At 32.6% G+C, this 27733-nt stretch overlaps 1 protein-coding gene across 2 annotated transcripts; it reads right to left on the reverse strand.

The window, feature by feature from the left end:
* Positions 1 to 1760: 1760 nt before the first annotated feature.
* On the reverse strand, positions 1761 to 27691 carry LOC132906511 (lissencephaly-1 homolog). Of its 2 annotated transcripts, none has more exons than XM_060958762.1 (7): positions 27560 to 27691; positions 24035 to 24182; positions 7972 to 8125; positions 7181 to 7387; positions 6534 to 6944; positions 5755 to 6103; positions 1761 to 4541 (listed from the first exon to the last, which is right to left on the reverse strand). In XM_060958762.1, exons 2-7 carry the CDS (start codon positions 24070 to 24072, stop codon positions 4468 to 4470), a joined length of 1233 nt encoding a protein of 410 aa, XP_060814745.1. In that variant the 5' UTR covers positions 24073 to 24182; positions 27560 to 27691; the 3' UTR covers positions 1761 to 4467. The 2 variants fall into 2 exon arrangements, with proteins under 2 accessions (XP_060814745.1, XP_060814746.1); XM_060958763.1 differs by lacking the exon at positions 27560 to 27691 and adding an exon at positions 25550 to 25758.
* Positions 27692 to 27733: the final 42 nt, after the last annotated feature.

Here is a 27733-nt window from a genome sequence, read left to right on the forward strand (position 1 = left end):
TTTAAATCTTATTACATATTAAGTATTTAAAAATCATTTAACCGATAATGTCTATTACAATATAGGGAAAAATATGTATACTAACAATTGCAACAGTACTAAAAGCCAGTTTCATTTAGTTAAAAATATTAATAGTGGTAATTTAAAAACAGAAAGATTTTAGAAATTCCTTTGTGAATATCGATTTTTCTGTTTCAACATATGTCAATAAAGAAGGAAATAAATTATCGATAATATCTTCTGTCGTTAAAATTCACTAAATTACCTACTGTTGATATCCTTCTATTATCCTCTAATGGTAACGTAGTTCTCTACTTCTCTAATAATATATATTCAAAAATTACACATTTTATCATTGTTATCTGTGATAAAAATTAGTACGTTCGGTATAACATTAAAACACGTCTACTGCCAAATATTCCTATTATTGCTATTACAAGATATAATTCTCATTTTTTATCTTTACTCTTTTTAATCTTTCACAAATCATCACAAAAACTGATGAAAATACTTACTGTGTTTCTTAATACAATCCCAGATCATGTTAAATATAGAATGTGGATGAAGTGCGCTATACTAATTATTATTATCAGCAAAAGCAACTATAAACGAAGCGTAATATATTGCAAAACTGACTAGAAAGAAATTTTTTTAAAGTAATAAAAACTAATAAGGATTAATAAAAAGTAATTCGAAATCTAAAACAAATAATGACTTGAAATCGATTTCCAAACATTATCTACAATCCTTTCAGCCCAGATATTTTTAAATTTCATCTAGCCATAATTTTTATATCTCATGTATCATCAATCAGATAGGTAAGTTTTCAACATATGTCACATTATATAGTGTAGTAAATAGTACTATTATTCAATAGTAATCTTCTTTTGGCACTTTTATTACATAGTAATCACCAGTAATAAATTCATTTCTCAGAAAATGTTTAGAAATTTTTAAACAATTTTAGAAAATCATTACTGACACATACTTCAAATCACAAGAAGATAAAGACAACAACCTTCATGTACTTTGTACATGTTTCACTTAAATTATAAGCTTTTTACTTTATAATTACTAATTGGAGAAAACAGCTTTGTATGGTTTAATATATTAAAAATAAAAGATTCTCAAAGAAAAAGAAACAATATAAAGGAATACAAAATAATGTTAATATGTAACTTGTAAAAAGAGCACTATATAATAAGATCGCCAATTTTAACTGAACTTTTTTTTATAAATTTAAGCTAAGGACACAGTTAAAATAAATTCAATTCTAAAAGTTTAGCAAATTAAAATGAACATTTGTTATATTCCTACCTCCTCGACTAATAGGTCTCTGCTAATTATTTAACTATACTTCTTACAATTAGAACAAAAATTGCACTAATACGTATCAATGAAATTAAAACTTATAAAAACATAAAAACTAAAAATATGAAATAAATCCTACAATATTGACTCATATGCTAGCCATCCTATTAGAACAAAAATATTTGTTAAGGTAACTAAGTTTTTACTATGTGCCACACACGTACCTGTTCATTTGCATTCTAAATTCATAAAAGAAAACTGTAATTGATGATCTTATTATTATAAGCTCTTTCTTTGTGAGCCATACAGGCGTAGGCCAGCATTGTACTCGCCGTCGCGGTTTCTTAAAAGACTTTTATTCTTTGTCCCCTTATTTTCCTATGAATTCGCTAAAAATTTCGTTTCCAATTCCATAACGCAAGGATTTTTAATGAAAGTTCATCGACGTGTACGTATATATCACAAATGATGACAACACTTTATTGTTTACTCTACTAAACGTGTCAGCATCGTCTTTTTTTTTTCTGTTGTTGTTTCGAAGGGCGGGTAGAAAAAGCGAGAAAAATTACTAAAGCAAGTGCGGCGGAATTTACGAAAAGCAACTACGACATTACTTTTATTACGTCATCCTACGTATAAATACCGAACATCGAATTGTGTTTGGGTTAAGTTTAGCTTGTTCGATACGCGTATTTTCGTTTTTACTGCTCAATTACAATAATATACTTATGTGTGTATATATACACACTGTGTTCTTTGTGTATTATATTTGTGTATGTATATGTGTGTATGTTTGTATATATGTATGTATATATATATATGTATAATATATATCGTATATTATAAATATACATGAGTGTGTATACGTGTTTGTGTACGTGTTAGCTTTTTTTCTCTCTTTCTATATTATAAATGTAAAATACTGACATGCATGTACTTGCGGAGTCGTGACTTAAATCGTACGCATTGCTCGCCTCTACGGAACCTGCGAGTATCGTACATGCCTCGCGAACGAAATCGAGGTACACGAGGTCGGTCGGTTGACAAGAAAGAAAGAAGTCTGTTCTGGTTTTACACGCGAGCCTTTTCAGAACACCATACGTGTAGACGTGCGATCCCGCCACGCTCCGATTCCAAAGAATCGTTTTGTACAAGAGTGCTACATTAAATTCTGTCAGGGGAAAGAAAAAGTAAACGAAGTTTCAAATCGACAGACGAACGAGGCTGTTTGATTCGAATAAAAATATTACAATTGGTCTTGCCCTTACGGAAGAATTTCCATAATTTCACCGATCCGTTTTATAGTAGACAAATAGGGACTGTTGTTCCCAAAAGAACAGAATTTCCAGTATTTGTGATTACTACAAGGTTTTTTATTATCAATGGATCGAAAAATGGCAAACAACGATGCACGAACGACGACGAAACACACAGGTAATACAGCAGAACCATCTTAAACGATTGAATGAGAACTTTTGTTTTTATTGTTCATCAAAATAATTTAGTACCATATATATATATGTATATATATGTATATCTCCCTCTCTTGGAGAGGTTTTTTTTTGGGGGGGGGGGGACAAATGGACAGGGGGATACAGGGCTTTTACTTAGACGAGGGAGGAAAAATGGTAGGAAAAATGTAATAGAGGAGAATAGAATATATCGTCTGAAAAATCGGCCTTAATCAATTAAGCATTGTTATACGAGGTCTCGATGAATACCTGCGTAAATATTATATATGGTGTGTGTTGTGTTTGTACCGATCGATCGTACACTCGTGGCCTGATTCTATTTTTCTCTTTTCTTTTTTCTCGTGTTTCTTGTCTACGTTACGTCTGCACTACCGCTAATAGTAGTTTAGAGCTAAATATACAACTAATACCCCTCGTATCTCGGGACCCACGCAACGAATTATGCGGCTCAAGTACTTCCATACGAATACATGCTTGTACATATTTTCCTCGTATTTTCTTCACGAATCGCACGCTCCATTCGGCCGTCTCTTGCTTCTAGTATTATCGTTAATAATGCACGTTGCTTGGACGTCATGCATTGCCGAAAACCTACGTCTCTTTTATCGATACACTATATTATTTCTTCCGCATTAGGTACGCCTTCGGCCGATCATATCAGATGTTCGTTCGTTCGTTTAACTTTTTTTTTTTTTATCAGGGGAACAATTTGAAATAGTCCACTTGTATGAATAGTACACACATACGGAATATGGAGTATGAATAAAACGTTCCAAATGGGCGCTACTGGATTATCAACATCACTTGAAATCTGTCCGCCCGTTTGGCACGTTCATTCGCACTTTGTTATTATTACATCGTGTATCTTTTTACTTTTTTGTACGAAGGTACATGCCACGTACTCGGTCGGAGGCTGGATTCAATTTTATCGACGCTCACAGTACACGACAAATGATGACGCCTCGCATACCTTTCTTTATAGCTTTTTCTTTTAATACGTGTATACGCACGCGCGCGCGAATCTCTGTTTGTTATACGTATCGATGTCATTTTCCGATGTCACATCGTCAAGAACGCTCGAGGAGAGGTCAGCATAGCAAACGAGAGACTATGTTCTTTTCTTGTATTCCAGAGACGCAACACAAGCCGAAATTCTCGTCATTGTCGATGGATCGAGGAGGACGACACGTTCGAACGAGCCAGATGTACAATTATAACATGCTTCGTAGTGGGATAATGTTTCTGTGAAACCAATCATTTTGATGAAGCAGCATTGTTATGTCGGTACATTTTTTGTCAGTCAATTCGAAACACTTGAATTTCTTCTTCTCTCATCTTTTCTTTTTCATCGTCGACGAAATTATGGCAATGTCCTCCTCACGAAAGAAAGTTAATTTCGACCGACTCTCCTCGAATCGTGCAGTTCGTTACCGTAAAACGTATATGTAATATTAATAATTACTAATTATACTTTATTATAAATTAATTAAAGAGCTCTTAATCGTACGTGTTTATGTGTGTATAATAATATTAATATTAATAATAGTAGTATGTACGATAACTTTTTTTTTGTAGCAGCTTACTCTCTCGGCCCTTTTCATCGAATTCGACGCGCATGGTTCGCCTTCTTTCCAAAATCTTTCTTCCTCGACGAAGGTTTAACGAGACCCTGATGTTTTGGTGACTAGCGGCACTCCCAAATCTTCACCGTTTGATCGACACTACCGGTGACCACGTAAGGATGGCTTTTGTGAAAATCTGCAATTTATGAATCATTTATGCAATAATCAATAAATGTAGATTACTGAAAAAATATTTCTTTCAGTTTAAGGAGTTATATATATAAATAGTGTATTTTATCATATAGTGTCTTCAATATGATATATCATGGCAGAGTTGAATTATTTATATTTGAGTAAGAGATTACATAACTATGATTACTCAGAGATAAGGTATTTTGTCAAAGATATGAAGTAAAAATTGTTTTTTTTTTTTTATTTAACTAGACTATCATTACTATAACAGTTCTTCGAAGTTTGTGAACTTAATTCTTTTTCCTAATTAACAGAAATTTCAAAATAAATTCACCACATATAGAATAAGTTAGAAAAAACAGAGCACTTAAATAAATAAATATTATTAAGATTTAAAATTGGGCTTAAAATAAAATTGGTATTAAAATGTAGGCCACTGTTTCAACAGTTTCGAGAAATAAATAATAACTTTTACTGATAATTAAAAGCTTATCGCTTTTAGATTCACGTAATTATCAATTCATTTTATTTTTACCACTATAGATAATACGATATATTAATCATGTTTCAGGATTAAAAAAGTAAAAACATTCGAAGTTCTAGCAACGGCAACATAAAAATTCATAAAATTTATCATTTAACTAGTAGTTATTGATGTATAAATTGTTCCGATCGATGTATCGTAAAAATAGCACACCGGTGGTGTATATATCGAATAATCTATAAACTCACATTATATCAAGGCCATATTGTGATATGCAATTCAATTTATTTTGATATTAATTAGGATATAATGCTATTTAGAAAAATCTTCGATAACCGTAAACATTTCGAGAAAGTAATCTTAAAGTAATCTAAATTTACGCTTCAATTAACCATTTAAAATACGCATCTATTTATATACATAAATTATTATTATATATACATAAATTTTATGAACTATTTTATATTCAAACATAAAATACAGAATATATTAAAAAGATTGATCAAAACGAAACTTGAGATGCAATAACAATATCCTAACTTATGTAATCAAAACACTTAATCATACGTAAGATAACAAAAATGATTCAATATGTTATACGATCACTTAATCTTTTTAATCGGCAACTCCGCTATACCTCTTGGATGATTAAGTAAACCTTCGTAGCTTCTTAAATTTCCAAGTAAATGCGATTTGTTAAGCTATGAAGGCCGCTTGCGAATTGTATACTCACCAACGGAAGTGCAAAAGTGGACGTGCGCTTCGAGGGTTTTCATTACCCGTTTGTTGCGCGTGTCCCAGACTCGCAGGGTCTTATCGTCAGAGGCACTGACGATAAACTTGCCACCGGGATGGAAGACGATGCCGCGAACCCAGTTGTCGTGTCCCAAGAGGGTAAAGAGACAAACACCGGCACCGACGTCCCATATACGAATTACCTTGTCTCGCGAGCCAGATGCGAGGAAAGGTCCTTCGTGGGCACCCTTGTTGTCTGCTCCTGCCGCAGCATTGATCGATGCCCTTGCACTGTCTGGTGCCCATGCGATACATTCCACTACGTGTTCGTGGTCTCTGAGTTCCACCTAAATCAAGAAATGTACGTTAAAAAGATTCAAATCACTTAAATGCTTCGTAAGATTACTGTCATCAGATTTCAATTTAAAGTACCTCGTTTCTAATATTCGTTTTTAATCTACTCGTACTAATCGATTAATTTTTACCTGGCAGAGCAATTACGGTACGTAACCAAGTGTCTCAAAATCAACTTAATTGCGTTATATAATGCTTTATTATCACACATTTGTGGTAATAAAGATTCTAATACAAAATACTATCCGACGATCAACAAATTAATAGATAAGAAAATATATTTAAAAAAATCCTCTGTTTTAAAATGAAAAGAAACCCTACACTAAATGCATACTTTTGAATTACAAATCACAGTAAAATTATATCGTAAGGAATGAACCTTAGATTCTAAAGTAAGTTTACGATTTGATCGTATGAAAGTACCTTCGTTTCTTTTGTTGCAACATGCCAAACCCGTACCGTTTGGTCATTCGAGCAACTAGCAATTAGTTCTCCGCAGGGGCTGACTCTGGCCATTCGTACCCACTCTCTGTGTCCCGCCAACGTTTTAACACAATACCCTGTCGCGACTTCCCATATTTTGATGGTCTTATCCCTAGAGGAGCTCACTACGAAATCCCCTTGTGGCACAAATGCGACAGAGCTGACACTGTGATCATGTCCGTGCATGGTTTTCACGCAGGCGAATGACTGGTGAAAGTCCCACAACTTAATAGACATGTCTGCACTGCATGAGACTAACAGTTTCCCAGAGACATCGAAAGAAACGTCCTGTACGCTGTCAGTGTGTCCTTTCAATGTTCTTTCAAATTCGCCGCTTTCGAAGTCCCACACCTAAGTGAAATTAACACAAATGAGAAAACCAGTTTTAGTAAAAACTAAAGGAGGATAACTTACAGAGAGGAAACACAACTGGAAAAAAGTTGAAAGCAATTGGCTTGACTCGAAACGAGTATACCGAAGTCGTTTACCATGATTATCGTTTCTTAGATTAAAAACATACTCGTTTCAAAATATCTGCCATTTAGTTTCAACGATTCCTATGTACTTTGAAAAGTAAGTGATCCTACCTTAATGGTGGCATCTTCGCTGGCAGATACTATAAGACTAAAAACCGGATGGAAAATGACTCTGTTGATGGGAGCTCTGTGTCCAGTAAGACTGTACTTTTCGGGTGGCCTTGGTATCCACTCGGATGGTGACCGTTTGCTACGTGTCGGTGCTCCTTCAATGAACTCCTTCTCTGCTTCAGAGAGTTTAGATTCTAGTTCCATTACCTAGAACATTGAAACAATATTTCAGTAACTATTTACTCATTCATTTTATGGCGTCGCCTTTTATCCTATTTATTACAATTACTTGTAACAAAAACAATTAATTTCAAAGATAGTAAGTCAATATTTTAAAATTAATGCTTGTTAACGAATAATAGACAAAGACTAATTGATGATTTCATGAGATCAATAACACCTATAGCAATACTGCAAATTGTCTTTGTACCTTTCAGCAAAAGTGAATAGTCTTATAATCTCTTTAGCTTATAGGAGTTATCTTAACAAAAATTAGCCCAAGGAATAACTTGACATTAAGGATTTATGTTAAAATTCTAATGTGAATACAAAATTTAGAAAATTATATTTCCATACATATTAAGACTAATGCTTCCAGTACTGCAATATCTTTCATACATATTCAGAATTTGCTAAAAAATATTTACATCTTCTCTACAAACTTTGTTCTCTGTACAAGTAATTTCTCTTAGATGTACTTTCTTACATCTACTTATTAATCTACTTACCACTTTTGAAAACTTATTAACTAGCAGTTTTAGAACTGCAAAAAAATTCTAAAATCTTTTTACCTTCTTCTGCAAGCGTATGACGGAAGTCCATTTCTTTTCCAGAAGACCTCCATACTTTCTTTCTACTTCCCCAGGCATATCAGCTTCTTTTTTGAACGCTTCCAGCGCATCTTGATAGCCATTGGTGCTTAGATAGTCCGCAATCGCCTTATTTCTGAAATAACAGATTAATTTTAGTATGACATATTGCGGAGGTAGCTAACAACAACCGCCTCTGATATTGTGTGTAACCTTGTAATCAAAACCAGTTTTAAGTAGGAAGCATAATTCATTAAACACCGCATGTGTGACAACTTTTTCCTGTATAGCAATTATCGATGCAAGGCAATTTGTTTCGCACTATCTTGTTGCTTATACGTTAGTACATCGATATTTAAACTCTGTATATCTGACGTAAAGAAGCAACACTTAAAAAATTAAATAATGTATGATTTAAATAAACACTGTTGGCAGTATCACATATATCTTTTCATAAGAGAATTCAAAGTACTCAGGATTCCGAAACATCGTTATTTTAATTTATTCATTTAAAAAATTGCAAATTATTGGTATATCCTTTTCGTGTAATTTACGGTTCCTACTTCTTGCTACATAAACATTAAGAAAGAAATTTTTCTATGTATGATATTATTAATTTCGAAATATATGATACATACTAACAATACGTTAAAAATATGTGAGTCGCTCCTGTATTTAAAGAATTTCTTTTTATGTACCAAAAAATTTATATTAATAAGTAGCAGTGCTGTTGGCCCAAACATGATATAAAATAGATATTAGAATCGTTAAACGAGCACAGTCTAATCTTCGCAGGTTTAATCTTATCGTGTTTGTTTGCTACGTAAACCAATAATGTCAAGAGGTTTCCTACTTTCAGTCACTAATATAAGTCATCAAAGTTGAACCACCGATTTCTATGTGTATTTAATAATCTGTTAATCCGTATAGTGTCTGAATTACACGTTTTTGTTTACAAATGAAATGTTATCGCCTTTGAAATCCCCGTCGTGATGAAGGAAGATGAGATCTTTGCATTAACGGAAGTAGCAGAGGTACTTGAACATTCTCCGTTAGCCTCATTTCATGAAACAAACTTTCTTCGTCGCTTCAACGTGTGAAATAACGCTGCGAACTTACACGCGTCGCTCCTCCTTCGCAATACACAGTGTTTCATAGATACAGGTCGCTATTCTTAATATTAAATCAAACCTTTTTGTTATTTTATTATATCATCGTTTTACTAATTAATAACAGGTAATTAGATAGTAAATTAACTTACATCTTTTATAATTATTAGTAAATTAACTTCGCTATAATGTTTTTCGAATTTTTGAATCGACAGTATCTTGTCAAGAATCGAACCACTATGATCTAATACAATAAATCATTTTAAATAAATATGAAGTAACAAGTGTATACAATAGTTCGAAATATTGGTGTATCGTCAGTCTTATTTGTACTTTTCTTTTTGTTAAAAAATTCACATTCTCATCTTATCAAGTAGTTCCAAACTTTTGAGCAGTAGTGTATATGTATATAATTTATTCTTCTTTGGACCTGTACTGGTACAGGTAATCCTGTTATAGCACGAAGACGTATTTCATGGTTTATCGAAGACATGTTGTAGGAAATCGTGTTATGCGAGAGCAAACACGTTTCATAAATGCAAAAAGTAATAGATACTATAGACATTCCATTTTGAAAGATATTAGAAAAGATTCATATTCGTGCTATTAAAAGTAAACGAATATAAATGAAGATATATTCATAAAAATGAGATGATAATATACGATAGAGATATTTCAGGAAAAACAGTTCACAAAAATGTTTCACTGTCATTTGATAACAGAAAAATCCTCATCGCTCGATATTTCTTCGTGAAATCAGTTTTAGAAGATTGTCATCCCTATTAAATTCGCCTATAATTTCGGAGAAAATTAATTTGAAATAAAAAAATCCTAACCATAGCCAATAATTTTGCAGTGACAAATTTTCTTTTTCCAATATAGGAAATATTCATATCCAATTTGATCTGATATTACTGATGAATTGAAAGATTAACTTTATTAATTTAATTTTAACTTATCGTATTTAATTAAAAAAAAATTAGTTTTAGATCGAGTTGTATCGAAGATATTTTCTAAAGGAATCCTATTATACAAATGCTCCCACAGTATTCATACCGTGCTATAGCTATTCTAGGATGCTTATTACCTGTATACAATATCAGCCAGACTCCATTCCTATTTGCAACATTTCCATATAGCTTAGATTAATATCTCCGAAGTATTTTAACGCCTCAAATGCGCCAACCACCGTATCACGGTCAGTGGTCGAGCTATAGTTTTCAATAATGACATTTCACTAACAACAGTTCGCAACGTAGGCCGATACAATAGGGGGCACAGGTTGAGTACGTGGGAAAGAGATTGAAAGTCGGGCAGAATTATGCCGGGGTGAAAGGCCTGAAGTCGGTCGTTCGTCTCTGTTCACCTGCTTCACGTGATAGTACGTGGCGAATTATCACCATGAGTTCTGTTCCGCACCGTTCAAATGCCGGCAAACAAAGCAAATAGCCGGAAAGCGCGATCGATTCTCTTTCAACGATCCACCGAGACCTTTCACTTGATCGAAACGAGAGACGAGACGTAATAAATTACTATCGCCGCGAACCACTTTGCTCTTCGTTCCAGTTATCGGGACATGGCCATTTCGCTAATTATTCAACTGTTTTAGGACCCGACCGTCGATTAATCTCGAGCAGAGAAAGTTACGCAGGTGAGCGAAAACGCATTCATTGAACCGTCATTCGAGGCGGTGCACGCTGGTCCACATAAACGAAATTTAATCCAGTGGTTTAAGAAAGATGAATTAAACGACCCAAAAATGATTTATTTATTTATAGATTCCTTAGAGTTATTTTCCAATGAATTTACCTTAAGTAATTCAAGTAGCAATAGCAAGTTTGAAATTATTAAGAACGCTTCGAAATTTAATTTTTTCCAATATTTTTGAAATAAATATTGCTAGTGAATTACAACTTCGTTTATTATTCACCCGTGAACCGGATTACCACTCTTTTGGACATAATAATTTTTTTATTTATAGATTTCCTATTTCTTAATGTGTCGTGTTATTTCTCGCAAAAATCAGTTACGTTATATATTTGCAAAAACCAAAATGAATCTTTTAGTTCTATAATTACTTATAAAAGTTTTTGGCGAAGAAATTGATTTCCTAGCTTTTAATCTATTATAAACATACCAGGATTTATTTTTATGTACAAAAATTTGTAACTATTTGAGGACCTGAAACTCTCGGTTTTTCGATCTTGGGCCAGTATGCGCCATACGGAAGAAGAAAGAATGTTGATCGATTTTCGATCGATTTAGTGGGTCAAAGATTACTATGCACGAAACAGGTCAGACAAAACGATTCTGGTTGTTTTATGCTCGCGTGAATTTCAAGGATCGGAGGTCGCTCAGCCGATGTGATCTTCTTTTATGCGAAGACGATCCCTTTCCACTCTCTTTTGCTCTTCTTTTTCCATTTACCTTAACACACCCGTCAACGGGTATCGCGTACTCGAGATATAAGGTTTCCCATCGCAGGAACGCGCCACGAGAACTGCATCCGTACGCGGTTCTACTGCTTAGATTCTTCGCCTGAATTTGTTTTTGCCCTTCTCAAATCAATTCATTTCATATAAATAGCGTGGTTAATTTAATTAATTTATTTAGACGGGAGTTCTCTTTCACTGTACATATATTTCATCAATCATTATGGAGCATCTTTGTATTAAATTTTAAACAGCTTGGAAATATTTTGATGTTATGTACAATTAATTACGAACCTTATATTTCATTGTAAATTATAAATTACCAAGTGTAGTAGAATAAGTATAGGGTAGAGTAATAGTGATATATTATCTACCATTTAGTAATTTGTTAGTATTTCTAATTACGTAAGTAATGTAATTATACACTGTGAAGTCCGCGTACATTTAATAACAATACAAGGTTCATCTTTATCTAGGTTCTACACATTAGACTGAATAAAATCTACGATTCTTCTGCATTAGCGTGATACAAAAGATGTAAATAATTTTTCTAGTGGTTATTATTATGAAATTAAAAATCAGCTGTCATAAGATTAAAATCCAAGAGATATTAGCCAAATTGTAAGAGAAAAAAAATATCCATAACTAAATAATTCAGTAATTAATCACTTTCTATTTTCTAAATTTAGTTATGTCATTCTTCTAGCAAACCAACAATATAAACGAATTTTTCTTTAAAATAAAATACAAAGAATATCGTCTTCTTCACCAATTGAAATGGTATAATATCTAATAATTGCAAATTACATGAAAACTGATATATGTACATGTTTACTTAATATTTTCTCCAATAATTACATTAACCAGGCACCCCATTACAGTAAAAACGGAATATTATCTTTGTTTCTAACGCTCTTTGTAAATCATTTTCTATTCACACTCGAAGCCTTCTTCAAGCTTATGCATAAAGTAAACGTAGTCACGGAATACGTTCTACCAGATAATCAACGCGTTTGTATCATTAATTGGCTATTAACATTTAACAGGGCACACATAAATAAAAGTATGCAAGATAACGCAGATTAATTTCTCTGCAATAAAATCTATCGGCACGTCTTGCTACTTATAATTTACGTGTAAATTTCAACTCTTTAATTATAGTTCCATATAAGCCGGAATAACAAGGTAGCTTTTAGAAAGTGATTCTTGCATCGATCAACGAAAGTTTTCTAGTTGAACGAGTCTGTTACTTTCGTAAACAATCCTCTTTCTTTAAATAAGATAACAAAGAGAAGTCGAGGAAGTAACTATTCCATAAATAATGCATTAGACAAGAGCGTGCGAGATGTTGAAACAAAGATTCTTAAGAAGTTATTTGAATAATTGTGAAGTTGAAATGATAAAAGACGTAAGCGATAAAAGAGATAGAAAAAAAGCTATTTTTAGTGGAAGGAGGTATAAATTCTGCATGGTAAAAATATTTATAAATACTAAAATGATATATTTTAATTCTTACATCAGTTTTAGAGAACTTCATTTTAAATAATTCGTCTTTCACTGTCACGAAATACAGTTAAGTGTAAACAAAAAATGAATAAATTTAACTAAATATATTCTTTACCACTTGTTCTTTCTCTGAATTTATAAATATGTTAAATACTAAAAATCAATAACATGCAAGTGACAAATAATGTAAGTGAGATAAAAGACATAAAAAAGTATTTTATTTCCATTGGAAGTCTTCAGTTCTGACTGTACTATCATTTCAACTCTTCAATTGAACAATTCACATCAAGTGGAATAAAACCCTTTTCTGCTGTAAATCACTCACTGTTTCGTGTCACGACCATCCTACTACTTATAGCAATTTCAGTATACTTATAGCAAGTGGTGAGGTTTAAGATGCCGAATATACAATAAATAATCTAGATTTTGTAACAATAGTATGAACGTAGAGCTATTCAAAAGCTATCAATGTAAGTTTAAACCTGGTCTCGTGATTTTATTCTTTTTTTAATTTTACTAAGACTATAAACAATGTTTCATTTATGTGTAAAACCGACATAATTCCGAGATCGTGTAATAATAATTGTGATGATGAATATCAGGGTGTGAATATTATTAATATTGCCCATTTTAATTTTAATTATTACAAATCATGTAACTTTTAAATTATAATAAAAAATAAAAAGCTATATAAAAAAGTAAGTTTTCAATTAAAAAAGAAAATTATGTGTTAATACAAAAACAATTTATTTATCAATAACATTTATAAATATTCTAAAGTAAAATGTTACTAAACGTTATTATTAAAATCAGAGAAAGATTTCGATTAATAGAAAATAAAACATGTTACATAAATTTGTACTAAAAAAATCATTGTCTTTTATTACTGTAATAACGTGCAGCACGAAACAGAACTTTTTGCTGAACGCGGAACGCGTCGTTAAAAAAGTCGTCTCTCGGGACTGCAATTCTCTGTTACATCTCTTCAAAAATGAATGCTTTTGAAACCCTTTTACACGGTGGTTCGTATCGATCGTGTTGTATACCACTTTCACCCTTCTCCCCTATTATTTTCCACTTTCTTACATGGTTAACGAAACAGAATGGGAGAAACGTTGACCAACGCGAAGGGGAGGAGCTTTATCGATTGCTAGGTCTCATTGCAGCCAAGCCGATCTTCCCCAACTTTCGTGTATATACTCAACTCGAGTGTTCTATACGACTTAAAGCGCAGTTAAAAACCTTTTTCCACGTTCTTTTACCCTCTATTGTCTCATTAAGGAATCCAGCGAATCTCATTTCCCTTTAACACCGTGCTCAACCGTGTGCATAATTGCGATATCGTAATTACCCGTAACTTAAAGAAATAAATTGAAAATTCCATTTCACTTGCCAATTCAGTTGTAAATTTCACTAGCCTACAAAACGTTAGTTTCTATCGTTTCTTATTTTAACAACTAAATGGGGAGATTCCAAAGAACATAATAATAATTATTATTTTTTTAAACTTAAAATTATTAATGAAAGAGGCACCAAATACTGAAATTCACAGAAAAATTGTACATTTTTATAGCAATTTTTATAATAATTTTTTAATTATTGAATTATGATATAATAAATATTATTTTTATAATAAATTAAAATTTTTGTATAATTCTTTATAGAACCTACATTTAATGCACTAAATATTAAAAAATTATTAATTTTGCTGATCTTGCTAACGTTTCAATTATCATTAGACTGTGCATTTTTACACACCTATGTGAAATTTAAAGGTGCAAAGATGCACAGAATACATATAATATGCAAAAGTATAGAAAATATAGAAGTATACTACTCATTATAAAATCTATTCAGCGGTTAAAACAAATTGCTTAGGTTCCATTTCTCTACTTGATTGCATTCATAAAAATATAAGTTTAGATGAAAGTCCACAGTCTAGTGATAATAATTGGTTTGCGTCAATTATGATTAGCTCACTAATTTCTTTGTTTCATAACTTCTGCATTAATGATCGGTTTGAACTCGAACAAAAAAGAACTGCTTCATCAAGTATTCCGAGTTGAAATCGATCGTTTCCTGCGAGGAAAGCTAGCCAATGGTGGCTCGTCAAATATTCCTAGGTAGCAATTTCCTTGTTTCCCGGATTTCAATGTTTTCGTGGCTAGACGATTTTTACGAACAAAATACAAACAAAATAAGAAAGAAAAAAGAGCAAGTTCAGTTATCGATCATGACTGGATCAATGAACGTTTTAACAACGAGGCGTAAGTTTCACTTGACTCTAAAGAGCACCGAATCGTAAACACCGAAGCCTCGTAAGAGGTAGATATACTCTCTAAGTGGCCACCTGCGATGATCAATGAAACCCTTTGCCGCCCTCAGGTCTTATATATTCCTTCCAAAGATCCTATTGCACTTTAATATAATGACGCATCTGTTTAGTCATTCAAACTTCCGGAGATCTACTCCGAAAACGTTCCTGTTATAATTTGTAAAATTATAATGCTATCAGGTAGTAGAATTTATGTAAATTAAAGGACAGTTTGATTATTTCTTCTTCGTTTTGTCTATTAACCAGGACTTTTATCGTTCCATAATTGGAGCTATTATCCAGTTAAGAAATTTATCTGCAGCATGAATTCAACTTGGCTCATGTATATTTACATACAATTTTTTCATTTCTTTTGAAATTCCTGATATTTTCCTGACGTTGTAATTTTCTATTAACAAAATTCACGTCATTTTTAGGTATTTTGAATGTCTTAACGGTTTAATGTCAGTTTTCTTAACACTACCTATCAGTAACGCTATCTAACTATCAGAGTGATCAAAGTGATTTAGAATTTAAGATTTTCATTCTACGCAACAATCATTTTGTATATTAATTTAAATATTTTAACATAATTTAACTTTAACGAAAGGATTTTGAAATAAACGAAAACAGGAAAAGGATTCCTTTGCAATCGTAATATTTTGCAGAATTTTACATACGCAGCGAAATTAGTAAACCTAATCAACTGACGCGAATATGTTTGCTGATAGTGAAAGAAAATTAATTCGCTCTAAGTACCACAACTCGATCTAACTAAGGTAATAGATTCATTGAGTGAAGTATCCCAAGTTCAAGTTCACAGTATCAGAGAAACATATAATCATGTTCTCGCATAAATTCATAAAATTAGTATGCTAACGTTCGTTGTATTCGTTCGTTTATTACAACGTATATTTTCTAGTATTATCAACATTTTTCAGTAATATAAAATATTTTTAAATACCTTAAATTTTTTAATTAATCCCTTAGAGCAAAACTAAAGACTACAATTAATAGAACGACCTCCTTTGTCTAACATACTAATCGTATATATAAATAATATGTATATCTAAGCTAGATAAAAATAAATCAAATGAAATCATTTCGGTTTCGCGTCATCTTGTTAGAATTTAAAATAGTTTATTTGCATAAAATTAAAAGTGTTTATGATAAGAATATATATTTATTACAAATAATTTAATTAAGACAAACGATATTCATATTTACCATCTGTTAAAGAAAATTTGTCTAGTTACATAATTTTTATAAATAATACTCGTCACTGTTCATTTGTCAATGGATTCCTAATAGAATAGCAGCTGAAAGAGTCTCAATTCATATGTTAACGAGGAAGATACTTGAGAATTTTGTACTCATAATCAACACACTACCTCAAACATTCTATCATTTTTATTTTTAGACCATCGTTCTTCAAAGTGTCGATATTATTTTAACATAACTTTCCCACAGTGCGTACCATTCATTCGATGCATTGTTCTTCTATATCTCTTTCGCAATACCTGCTGTAAATATCGTTTTGGCTTTCAATAAAGTTTTTTACTACCTCCATATATGCCGTTAAGAAAGTTCTTTCACAACGCACCTGTCCATTACGAGTCTGTGCGTTGAAAAGCTATAATCAACTATCAATAGGTATATCTCATTATCAAATAACTACGTTGTCGCAAATGACGTTTCTAACTTGTGAAATTTAATAATATAATTTATTTACTGGCAGATTTTAAGTATGATGAGATCAATAACTCGAATATTCATGTAAATAAATTATGTGAATTATCAGGTTAGGCTAGTGTACATATAAATATTTACAGCAACTAATATAATTGATGATAAATACCGAAGCAAATTCAAATACGTTCCTACTCGTATTATACGGTATTGAACGCTCAATTTCTACCGTATGCTTTGCTAGAGGAGTGACGCAACTAAAAAAAGAACATTTTTCAGGAAATAGAAGATTTGACGTAGAAAATTATTACTCAACTATTTGGCAACGAAAACATCTTTTTCTTCCGCGATTAATATAACTCTTAGGTTTTGCTTCACAACAATTTTGAATTACAATGGCGCTCTTTTAAATTTTATTTTAAATAGTAATTTTATTCAATATTCATGACACTCCCCCATAAATATATTGTTTTATCATTTTTGCAGACTTCTCGAAATTAATAATTTAAAAAAAAAATATGTCATTCTTTATCGTCCACTGATGATGTAAGACTGAGAAAAATTTATTTCGCAATAGAAATTATAACATTCATTGCATGCAACACATTCCCTGCATATTATATCATGCTTCGATTCTACATTCTGACCTACTTAATCCCCACAACCATGTTTTCAGCCTGTTAATTGTAAAACCATGATCTTCGTTCGTGATTCACTTTTCTTCCACAGTCTTGCGAAATCTAAGCTATTTACATAATAGTTTCAAATAATATAATGACATGCAATTTGCACGAACGAATAATTAAATAAAAAAATAAAGCTTTAAATAGGTATGGAGAAAAATGTATTCGTTAAACTACAATGTAATCCCTTTTTCGCTTTACACGCGTCTTGTATTGTTCCAGAAATGTGCGAAAGAGAATAGGAAAATTTTCTTGTGGAATAGTGTTTAGATGCTTAGTCACCGCTATCTAAATCCTCTCACGATCAGAAGTATTTTCACCTCCGAGAACAGAAAAATGTATACCTGTAGGCGTTCAATCAAATGAATAGGAGGGAATCTAGTTGATAATTGAGCTTCTCAGCAGTCAAACTGATCAATTACACTTTCATTTTTATCCCACTATATGATTAGCATTGAATTTCTCCACAAAAATAGACGATATTACTTCCTTAAAGTTATTTATTACAAGAGAATGATATGAAGAATTGAAAATTCTTGTAGTTTCATCCTTCTCCTCTGCTATTTCAATTTATGGTATCGATCAGTGTGCCTCCTGAGAGACGCAATTAATAACACACAAGCGACAGTAGGAAGTTGCTTTCTTTAAAAATAATAACAAGAGAGTAAATTCGCTTAATTCCTTACGAACCTATGCCATTTCACTCTTTCTAGTTGTAACATATTAGGCCAAATCAACACTATTATTTTTGTTTCCTTTTTTGACGCTAATATAACTTGTCAATTTACTAATAACTATTAGTTGATGAATCGCCCTGCTTCAAACATTTCACTTCAGCTAAAACCACACGCATCAATCTTACAGATCACTTTACTATGTAACGTTCCCTCGTAAAATACAAAGGAAAAAAAGGTTTCAGAAATTTCCTAGACAAATTGCATTTATGCATAATCGATTCGTTTTTTGCCGGCGAATATCAGCAGCGTCAGTTTTCATTTCTAACCACTTTATTAACAGTTGCCCCCCCCCCAAAAAAAAAGGGAAATTAATAACTATTTGAAAAGTTTCCTAGCCAACTATGCGTAACCAATTCGTTTTTTGTCCGCGAATATCAGCCACGTCCTTTTGCATTTCTGATCACCTTATTAGCAGTTTCACGGAGAAAAAACAATTAATAAGTATTTAGAAAATTTCCTAGACCAACTGCATCTATGCATAACCAATTCGTTTTTTGTCCGTGAATATCAACCGCATCCTTTTGCACTTCCGACCATTTTATTTTATCATTTCCTCGCCAACTAAACCTCATCTATTTATAGGAAACTTTTAAAAAGGCATAAAATATATATATACTGGTATTTAAGTGCACAAAATAAATTTTTGCATAGATCCGTTTCATTAACCAGGATAAAAATGTAAGTTCGCATAAGCATCCGCGATCTATCCAGAAGCACCTGTTTCAAAAAATTTCCTAAACAAACTGTTTGATCGTATCAATTCAAACTGTATCAATCTATTCTTTATTAACGGATATCAGACTGCGTCGTTCTGCATTTCCCCGCTCGTCCGTTTCTTTCTCTCCCGGGTCAGGCTGGCAGCCGTCGTCCACCGGTTCGACGCGTTATCGATCCCGCTATTCGCGCGTGCTCAAGAGACGCCCTCTCCTGCGCCAGCTGCCGTGCACGACACGCGCCGATCCACGACCGATTTGACGTCACCGGAATTAGTCGGCATCGATCGACACCGCGATCGATGTTGTCCCGTTTTCCCATTAATAACATCGCAAAGAGTGGGCGAGGGGTTGTATCGCGAACACCGACAACCCTTGGCTCCCGACGCGACAACCGACCGCGACCGTCAGTCCCCCTTCAAGGAGAAAATTATAGAAACGCACAGTTTTTCGTCACGCTGACTTATTGATTTTTGCCATGCTAATTTCAGTCCCTTCGTTTCAAACGAACCCGATTAATTGATCGCTTGAGGATAGTTATAAGGTTTCGTGCAGACACGATAAAAATCACTTTCAGTTCGACGATAGTTTTCGCTCTTTCATTCATCAAGAAAATAAGCAAATGGAATATAAAGTGGCGATAGCTGAAGGAATGTCGTAAAGTATATACACGTGAGTTCGTACATTTTTAACGAGATTCGTATAAGTTTTTGAAAGATGTATATGAATAAAATGATGATATACTGAAAAAGGAGCGAGATGAATAGCTTCAGAGGAAGTATTTGAAATTGTAAGGCTTCGGAAGACTGAAGGTTCCAGCGAATCGAATGATGATATACGACACTTAATATTTCGAACAATATATACGAAATATGTAATGACAACTGAATGAGAAACATAAAAAGAATTTGATGCGCGCAGTGTAAAATTAATCATCATTTGGTGAGAAAAATCTTCGAGCCAGAGAAATTTGTCACGAGTGTCATTAATTTTGAAACAGATATAGATATCTGAATTTTTTGCCAACGTTCCCTTAATTTGATTCTCTCCTTTACTTTTTTATCATTGGAAAAAAGATGGATTTATAAAAATTTTGAAACAGACTCATTATTTTAAAAATATTACATGCCTCATCACACGTTCATGAATGACACTTTTATACACTGTGGCTATCGTATCGACTACGTATGAAGTCATTATGACAGGTAAAACATTCCGATTGAAAGTAACATTAACTTCATGATATATATGCAACGTTTACTCTTATTTTACGCATTGAAATTGGCTAAACATTAATCAATTTCTTTATTGAATCAATTTATTTTAAGATTAACTTCTCAGAAAATATTTACGAAACCTCCTCGATATTTTTCATTGAAGTAACTTGCTTCCATTTACAAAATTATTTCACAATACTTCCACAGGGCGTAAAAACGTTTTCTCGTTGAAACACAACATGGAAGTGTGTTATGTTCGTTTGATCTTTAGCAAGCTTGCATTTTCGAGAAAGATAAATATATTTCTTCAGAAATATTTGTTTAAAACGGTAGTTTCGCTGCGTTTCTCTTTTATCGTGAGCTCGTTTCTTTCTATTCCATTTGCTATCCCATTTCGAAATACGAGGTATAGTGATTCATGATTGATGACACTGGTTAATTCATGTACCCGAAGAACCTGAGTCAGATTTATGTTTACAGATCATTTCGCGGGAATCGAATGAAAACGTATTATACGGAATAAATCATTACACAGTCATCATATTTGATTTCCGTATGTACATCGAAATACAGAAAATACACAGGTACAATAAACATTTTAATTTACTTATTCGTCCATCAGTAATTATTATTCGCGTTACTCCATTGGCATTATTATTATTTTTATCGTTATATGTTCGATATAATTTCTCACGTGTATATCTACTGCAAGTTCGATAATTAACTCAAAATTCGTCGATTAAGAATTTTGAAAACAAAGTGAAAAGTAAATATCTTTTAAAAAAACTACTTTTTTCAATTACGGATAGAGATAAATATTTAATAAGTTGTCTTTTTCTAGATTTTCAAATTCTAAAACAATTTATCATTTTACATATTTACTTGGGTTTCACTTATTTAATCTGTATATTTAGTTTTCTCGATATAAATTTCCAACCGTTGGATTAAGACATTTCAAGATAAGAATAAAACTAATCGTGCTTAATTCCAATGATTAGCATGTGATGCTATAGCTAGAAAGGTATATGCAAATGCAGTTTAATCCAACGTTTATATGAAAATTATATAATTTCATAAGAGCTCCGTATTATCTCAGTTTTTCTACCAACTTCGCTAGAATTATTTCGTCATACGTTCCACTGTATATTTTTACGAAACACGCCTGTTTTTCAAAATGAGAGAAGCTTTAAGTAGCTGTTAGCTACTTAAGGACATTCACTTTTCTGATATTTACAATCGCTGTTCAAACGAAAGCTCATTAGCTAATTAAACTTCTATAAAATTAAGGTGGAGCCACTAAATTTTTCAAAATTCTTCTCCAAGAATTCATAATATTAAGAGAAACAAGACTATGGTAAATATGTATGATTATTAACATTTTACAAGCACTCGAAAAGAAATACGAAAACATTTTTAAGTTATCATCATCACTCTGTTATCACCATCTTTCTCATCAAAATCATACTAAAATATTAAGAGTAATACATCATCTCACTCTTAAAAAATGCATTACCTAAAAGCCATCATGGTTCCATCAAAATTCATGAAACAAATTTATCAAGATACTTTTAACAGACTACATTTCTTTCTGAAAACATCGCTATATATAATATAATCTAATTTCCTCCCAAATATCCTATCATCTTAATTAATTGATTATTCTTAACGAAGATGAAATCAATACCGTCGTCTGCCATTGCTATTTTTGTACGTCACATGACGTATTTTATTCGTCTCATTTTTAATTGTACTTATTAGTGATATCTTAAATGTTATACGTTTCGCAATACTTACAGAGTGATCTCAGATTTCGATATTCGTAATGTTTTGAATCCAATCCCTAAATTATATCACCATAAAAATGAAAGAAAAGGAAAGTGGCTAGTACGCAATAGGGTCTTTTGTTCTCGCGTATTCAACTGAGATTAATGCGACCTTACTGGATAAAATTTCGTTACGTTGCAATCCCTTTCATCTTTTCCTGTTCTCGCGGTGATTCTACTCATTATGCACGCCTTACATGTGCGTAACAATTGACATGTTGGTGCGTTGCCTGTGTTATTACTACCATATAAATCTTACAACAATTCTTACTAGAAACACGTAACACGTATACTTTACCGAACCTTAGTTTCTTTCAGTAAATAGTATGTACTTTCATTTGCAAACAAGTGTTCGTAACATATTATTTTTTGCCCATTTTATCTCGATCGACTTATTGTTATCCATATATTCGTTAAAATAAAATGTATATCGCTGAACAACTTCCTTTCATAAAAAAAGTAAAGTGAAAAGTTGTAGATTTATTAAGATAAAAGCTATGTCTAAACAAATGTTTTAAAGTATCTACCTATCTAAAGCTTTATTTTAATTGTTATGAATATATTACACAGAATGAAATATTTTATAAAGTTTAATTTAAATATTTCTAAATAATTGATGTACATCTCGAAATTATTAACATACATTCTTAAATCTACTTCTATTCATGCAAGATTATTAAAATGCAGAATTAAACATTTAACACTATATACAATTAAAACATTTAGATTCGCTTTTATCAAATTCCTCATATATTTGGAAAAGTGTTTGAATCCAAACAAGAATTTTTCAACACTTTCCAATCCTACAACTACTGTTTAGTCTTTCATAAATTGATTTATCGTGGTTTCCAACCGATTTGCTAAACTAGTTCTAAGGATAAGGGTTACCCAAAATCGAACAAACGTTCTCATCTCTCTCATTATCAGAATATTCTAACCCATCGCTAGTGCTCCTTCATTACTAATTAGTATGCATTGCGTGTTACAAAACATGCTCCGGCTATAATCGCGCGATAAAAATTTCACGCAGCGTGCTCCTTTCCTGTTGATGTTTTGCAATAACAATACATCTTTACTGTTCAATTTCGATCCCGTTTCAATTGCAAGAACTGTCAGAATTATAATAATAATTTAAGATCTTGTAAGGATTGATTCAACAAATTTCAACAAATTTCTTCCTATGCATATTTTCGATTACATTTTAATACTATGCTATCAAGAAAAGAAAAGAATAAAAACATAAAAGCTATTATGTAAGAAATTTTGAAGTTTCAATATACAAAATAAAAAATTCTAAATATAAGTAGATATACAAAAGATAAATATGATGTTTATAAGATGTAAATTATGTTTAATAATTATTTCAAAAATAAATTATTTTCTAAAGAAGGTGACTTCGTTTCAAAAGAAACGATGTTGCTTTTTATACAATATTTGTAATTACACTCGTTAATTTAAAGAATTTTTAAATAATAACAGCCAGAAATCAATTCATCTGAACTTCGTTTATTGAAACGAAATTGTAATTAGTAAATACTCGGTCAATTGAATACCTGTCGATTAAATCTACGCATCTGAGTATGAAGTTCTACTTATTTGAATAAAAAATCGTAGGAAGCGTGGAGAGTCGATGAATTCCTATTATATGAACGGTTATATGAACTGTCTCCTTCCCAGACGAGTAGAGATAAATGATATTCTTCTATCTGATCTATTTGATTCTATATAATCAGAATAACGTTATCAGAATAACGTAGTCAGAGTAACGTAATATAAACAGATTTTCTAGTGGTTTTAATAAATGAGAAAATTTGGAACTTACAACTCCTCCCTCTGACGTTGAGACAGCACCATTTTCATGATCCTTGCGTGTGTTTACTGGCTGATACTCAACAGTGATTCAAATGAGCGCGACTAGATTTTTCTCCAGTCAGCTCCTGGTTGCTTTAATACTCAGCCATCGACATCGCCTACAATAGGAAATAGACAGTTTAATTTTTAACACAGTTTCATGTTTAAGGAAATAGAGTACGTTGAAAATTATAAATTTTGATTACAATCATTATATTCTAGAATCAAAGATTGTTATTAAACAATTGTCTATTGGACTGAGATATACAGTATCTAACTTTTATAGAAGAATTATAGTAATTCTTTCGTTGAATGCTAAAGACTAAAATGAAATTACATTCCAAGAGAAAGTAATAAAGTTTCCTTTTTATATTTGTCTTAGACCACTTAATTTATAAGATTATTTTTCTTTATAAAATTCTGTTTCCTTTTTCTTAATTTTATCGGGATCTCCTTTTATATAGATTATTTTGATTGGGAAATAATCAATGTTGACAACATAAGGATTCAAATTTGTAATTATAGAGACTCTTAATTCGTTCTTTGTTACGAGTATAATTAACTAGTGAAATCTACAAGTAAAATGTGCAATTCTAAATAAATAGACATCCATTTTGTTCAACAACTACAGTTACTGCGTCTAAAAAAGATCTCACGTGCATAACAATCTTGCCACGTGCTGTCATTCCTCAATCGCAAATGATACTTCAACATCATAATCCAATATCTCCTCCTCTCGGTCAATCGATCGATTAAAATTAAATAATACTTTGTTTTTAAATCGATTTTATGGGAAAAGAGATAACATTTCAAAACGATAATTGACAGTTGTTACCAGAAAAGACGAATATTGCTAACAATTACATAAATTAAATAACAAAAAATGAAAGAAGAGCAAATATGATTTCCATTTCTCAGAGAAAAAACGATAAGATAATATAATTTTTTGTATTCCTACAAAAGTTACTTTTTAACTAGGCTTTACCGTTTAAAATACTTCCAGCGTAACAGTTATTTTCTTATTTAATAAAAAAAATAAAAAAGAAAGGAAATACACGAGCATGAAAGGAAACTCAGACGAATGTGTGAGAGCGGTTTGTCCTGAAATCCTTAATCGGAACAATAACATGCTCCTAACTCTCATAATTTATTTTACTTTCCAGGATGGTAGAACAGGAGGTGATTCGATAAGAAACTTCGTTCATTTTTTTTATCTTCACTATCAGGAACATTAAACTTAACAACAATGTAGAAGATTTTTGCACACAATTGTAATTTCAGTTTTTTAGAAAATTTCCATTTCAAAATCTTTATTTTATATTATAAATCAGACATTATCCAAAGAATAAAAGTACTTATTTTCCTTGAGAAGTTGTATTCTAACCCAACTAATAATCTTAACAATGCGATAAATATTTATGTCAAATAATTTTATATGAACACTACACAAAATCAAAGAAAAAGAGAAAAAGAATTAAATACGTACGGTATTTCTGTATAACTATACTGATCGCATAGTTAATACTTAAACGTAGTATTTGTAAACAACATTTGTAAATATCAACACATCCATATATTGTCCACTTTGCATCACTAAATTTTCTTAATTAATACCTTAAATAAAACATAATCATCTATATAAAAGACTGAAATTGTGAAATTTTATTTGTAACGAAAGTTTTCGATGGTATTGCAACACTTTATTCAGCTAGAAACAGCAAGGACCAGAATATTGATTATATTCCTTAGCCCCTGCCAAACCCACCCTCGCGATGCGATCCGTGGAATGACATAACATTTGGCAAAACACGCGGGTCACGACCAAATAAACAGGAACGCAACTGGACGACGATGATTGAACGGCGGTCACAAAAGTCTACTGTAATTGGCGAATACGAAACGAAATCAGCCAATTAGAATGAACGAATCGAGAGCAGCCATCTTTCCCCGGTAATGTTCGAGTCTGACCTAACGATCAAAAAACGCTCTCTTCAAACAATCTTCTTGATCGTCTTTCGTACGCAAAGAAACGTGTCGTGGGAACAAATACTTTAAAAGGAAGGACCTTGACAATCGAGAAAGCGCGCTGCGTCGTCGCGACGCTTTATGACGATGCTTATCGGCGCGATGCGCCGTAATCGATAAACCGGCTGTCCGCCCACCCTCGTTGCCGTGTATTTCACCTTACGGTGCATTCAAATATTCATCACGCCCTGCTTTAATTCCCTACAGCCAGTCACGTTAATATACACTAGAAAAACTCATAATAGAATTGTTCAATCAATCAACGAAATCTCTTTTAATAACATCAACAATGGTATTGATATGTCCTGTATTGACGCCACTTCGACTAGATACAACCCCACTTTTCGAAAGTGTTTTATTACGAATTGAGTTAAATGTAGATATAATTCGATGGAATTATATCTCTGAGTAGAAAACCATGTTTAATAAAAGGAAGAAACTCAAACTCGTAGAAAATTTTCACAGAAAAACATGAAGGAAAACACAGATATTATTTCAGACGGTAATGATTAAACCATCGAGTTGCTTTCTAATTCGCGATTTTGCTAAGGCGCATTTGTATGTGATATTAATGACCAATGAATTTTTGCAACGACTATTTCCGGGATCATCAGTACGGGTGAGCGACTCTTGGCCTTCTCGACCCCGTGCACCGTGAATCTACCTGTGGCTTCGCTTCTCTAGACTCTAATCTCCTTACATGTTGGCACAACGAGTTGATCGAAATCGTTCACTGCTTCAAACATTACCGTGACTCGTTTACGCGCGTACGAATAGGACGAATTCAAGACTCGTTTGACAACAATGCTAATTTTCATGAAAAAATTCGCGTAACCTTAAGAGATATAAGCCCGCGATGAGGACTGATGAAATAATCCATGTTATAACATTCCAAAGATATAAGAACATCAGAAGGAATTCAGTTCGCTGACAGACTCGACAGCTGATCGCTGAGTCGACAGCAACTCGCACAAACAACGTCTGTCAAAAGATGTAATCTGATCATTTCTCATTGTTTGGTAGCTGACAGATAAGATAATGCTCGAGACTGGAGAAAAAACTGAAATTCGGTACAAACGTTTAAGTAGGCTGGCTCGCGAGTTGCGGCAAAGCGGTTGTACCACCGCACGACGCAAACGGTCATTCGCGAAAAAATCAATTCGAAGTGACGTGCAACATGTATGTTGAATATGTGTGGAACATGCTTGGATGACTGGCCGAAAATCATCAACCGGTATCTTAATCAGTATTTGATCGAGTGTACACTGTCAGGCAATGTCACGTCGGTCAGAAAGCGCTGCTAGAAGATCATCGGGCGAACGCGGAACAACCGTTTGTTGTAAATCGTGCACGGCCATTTTGCTAGAACCTGTCACGTCTGGTTGCAGTATATTTTACAGTCAGATCAACGTACTAACTAACGAATGCAACGTGAGAATAAAAGTCCGCGTACTTGGAGTCCGATACTCACTCTTTTTAACGGAGTAGCAGTAACCGGGATCCTTTGAAATCGGAAAAAATCACGGGAAAACCGGACTAACACAACCACCGAAGAACTACTCGAAATAACTTCTGCGATAGGACTGTCTCACAAGGTGGCGCCTGCGAAAGTCTTCCTTTCTAACGCATGCGCCAAGTATCGATG

The sequence above is a fragment of the Bombus pascuorum genome, chromosome 4 (genome assembly GCF_905332965.1).
Source record: "Bombus pascuorum chromosome 4, iyBomPasc1.1, whole genome shotgun sequence".
In the NCBI taxonomy this organism is placed as follows: domain Eukaryota; kingdom Metazoa; phylum Arthropoda; class Insecta; order Hymenoptera; family Apidae; genus Bombus; species Bombus pascuorum.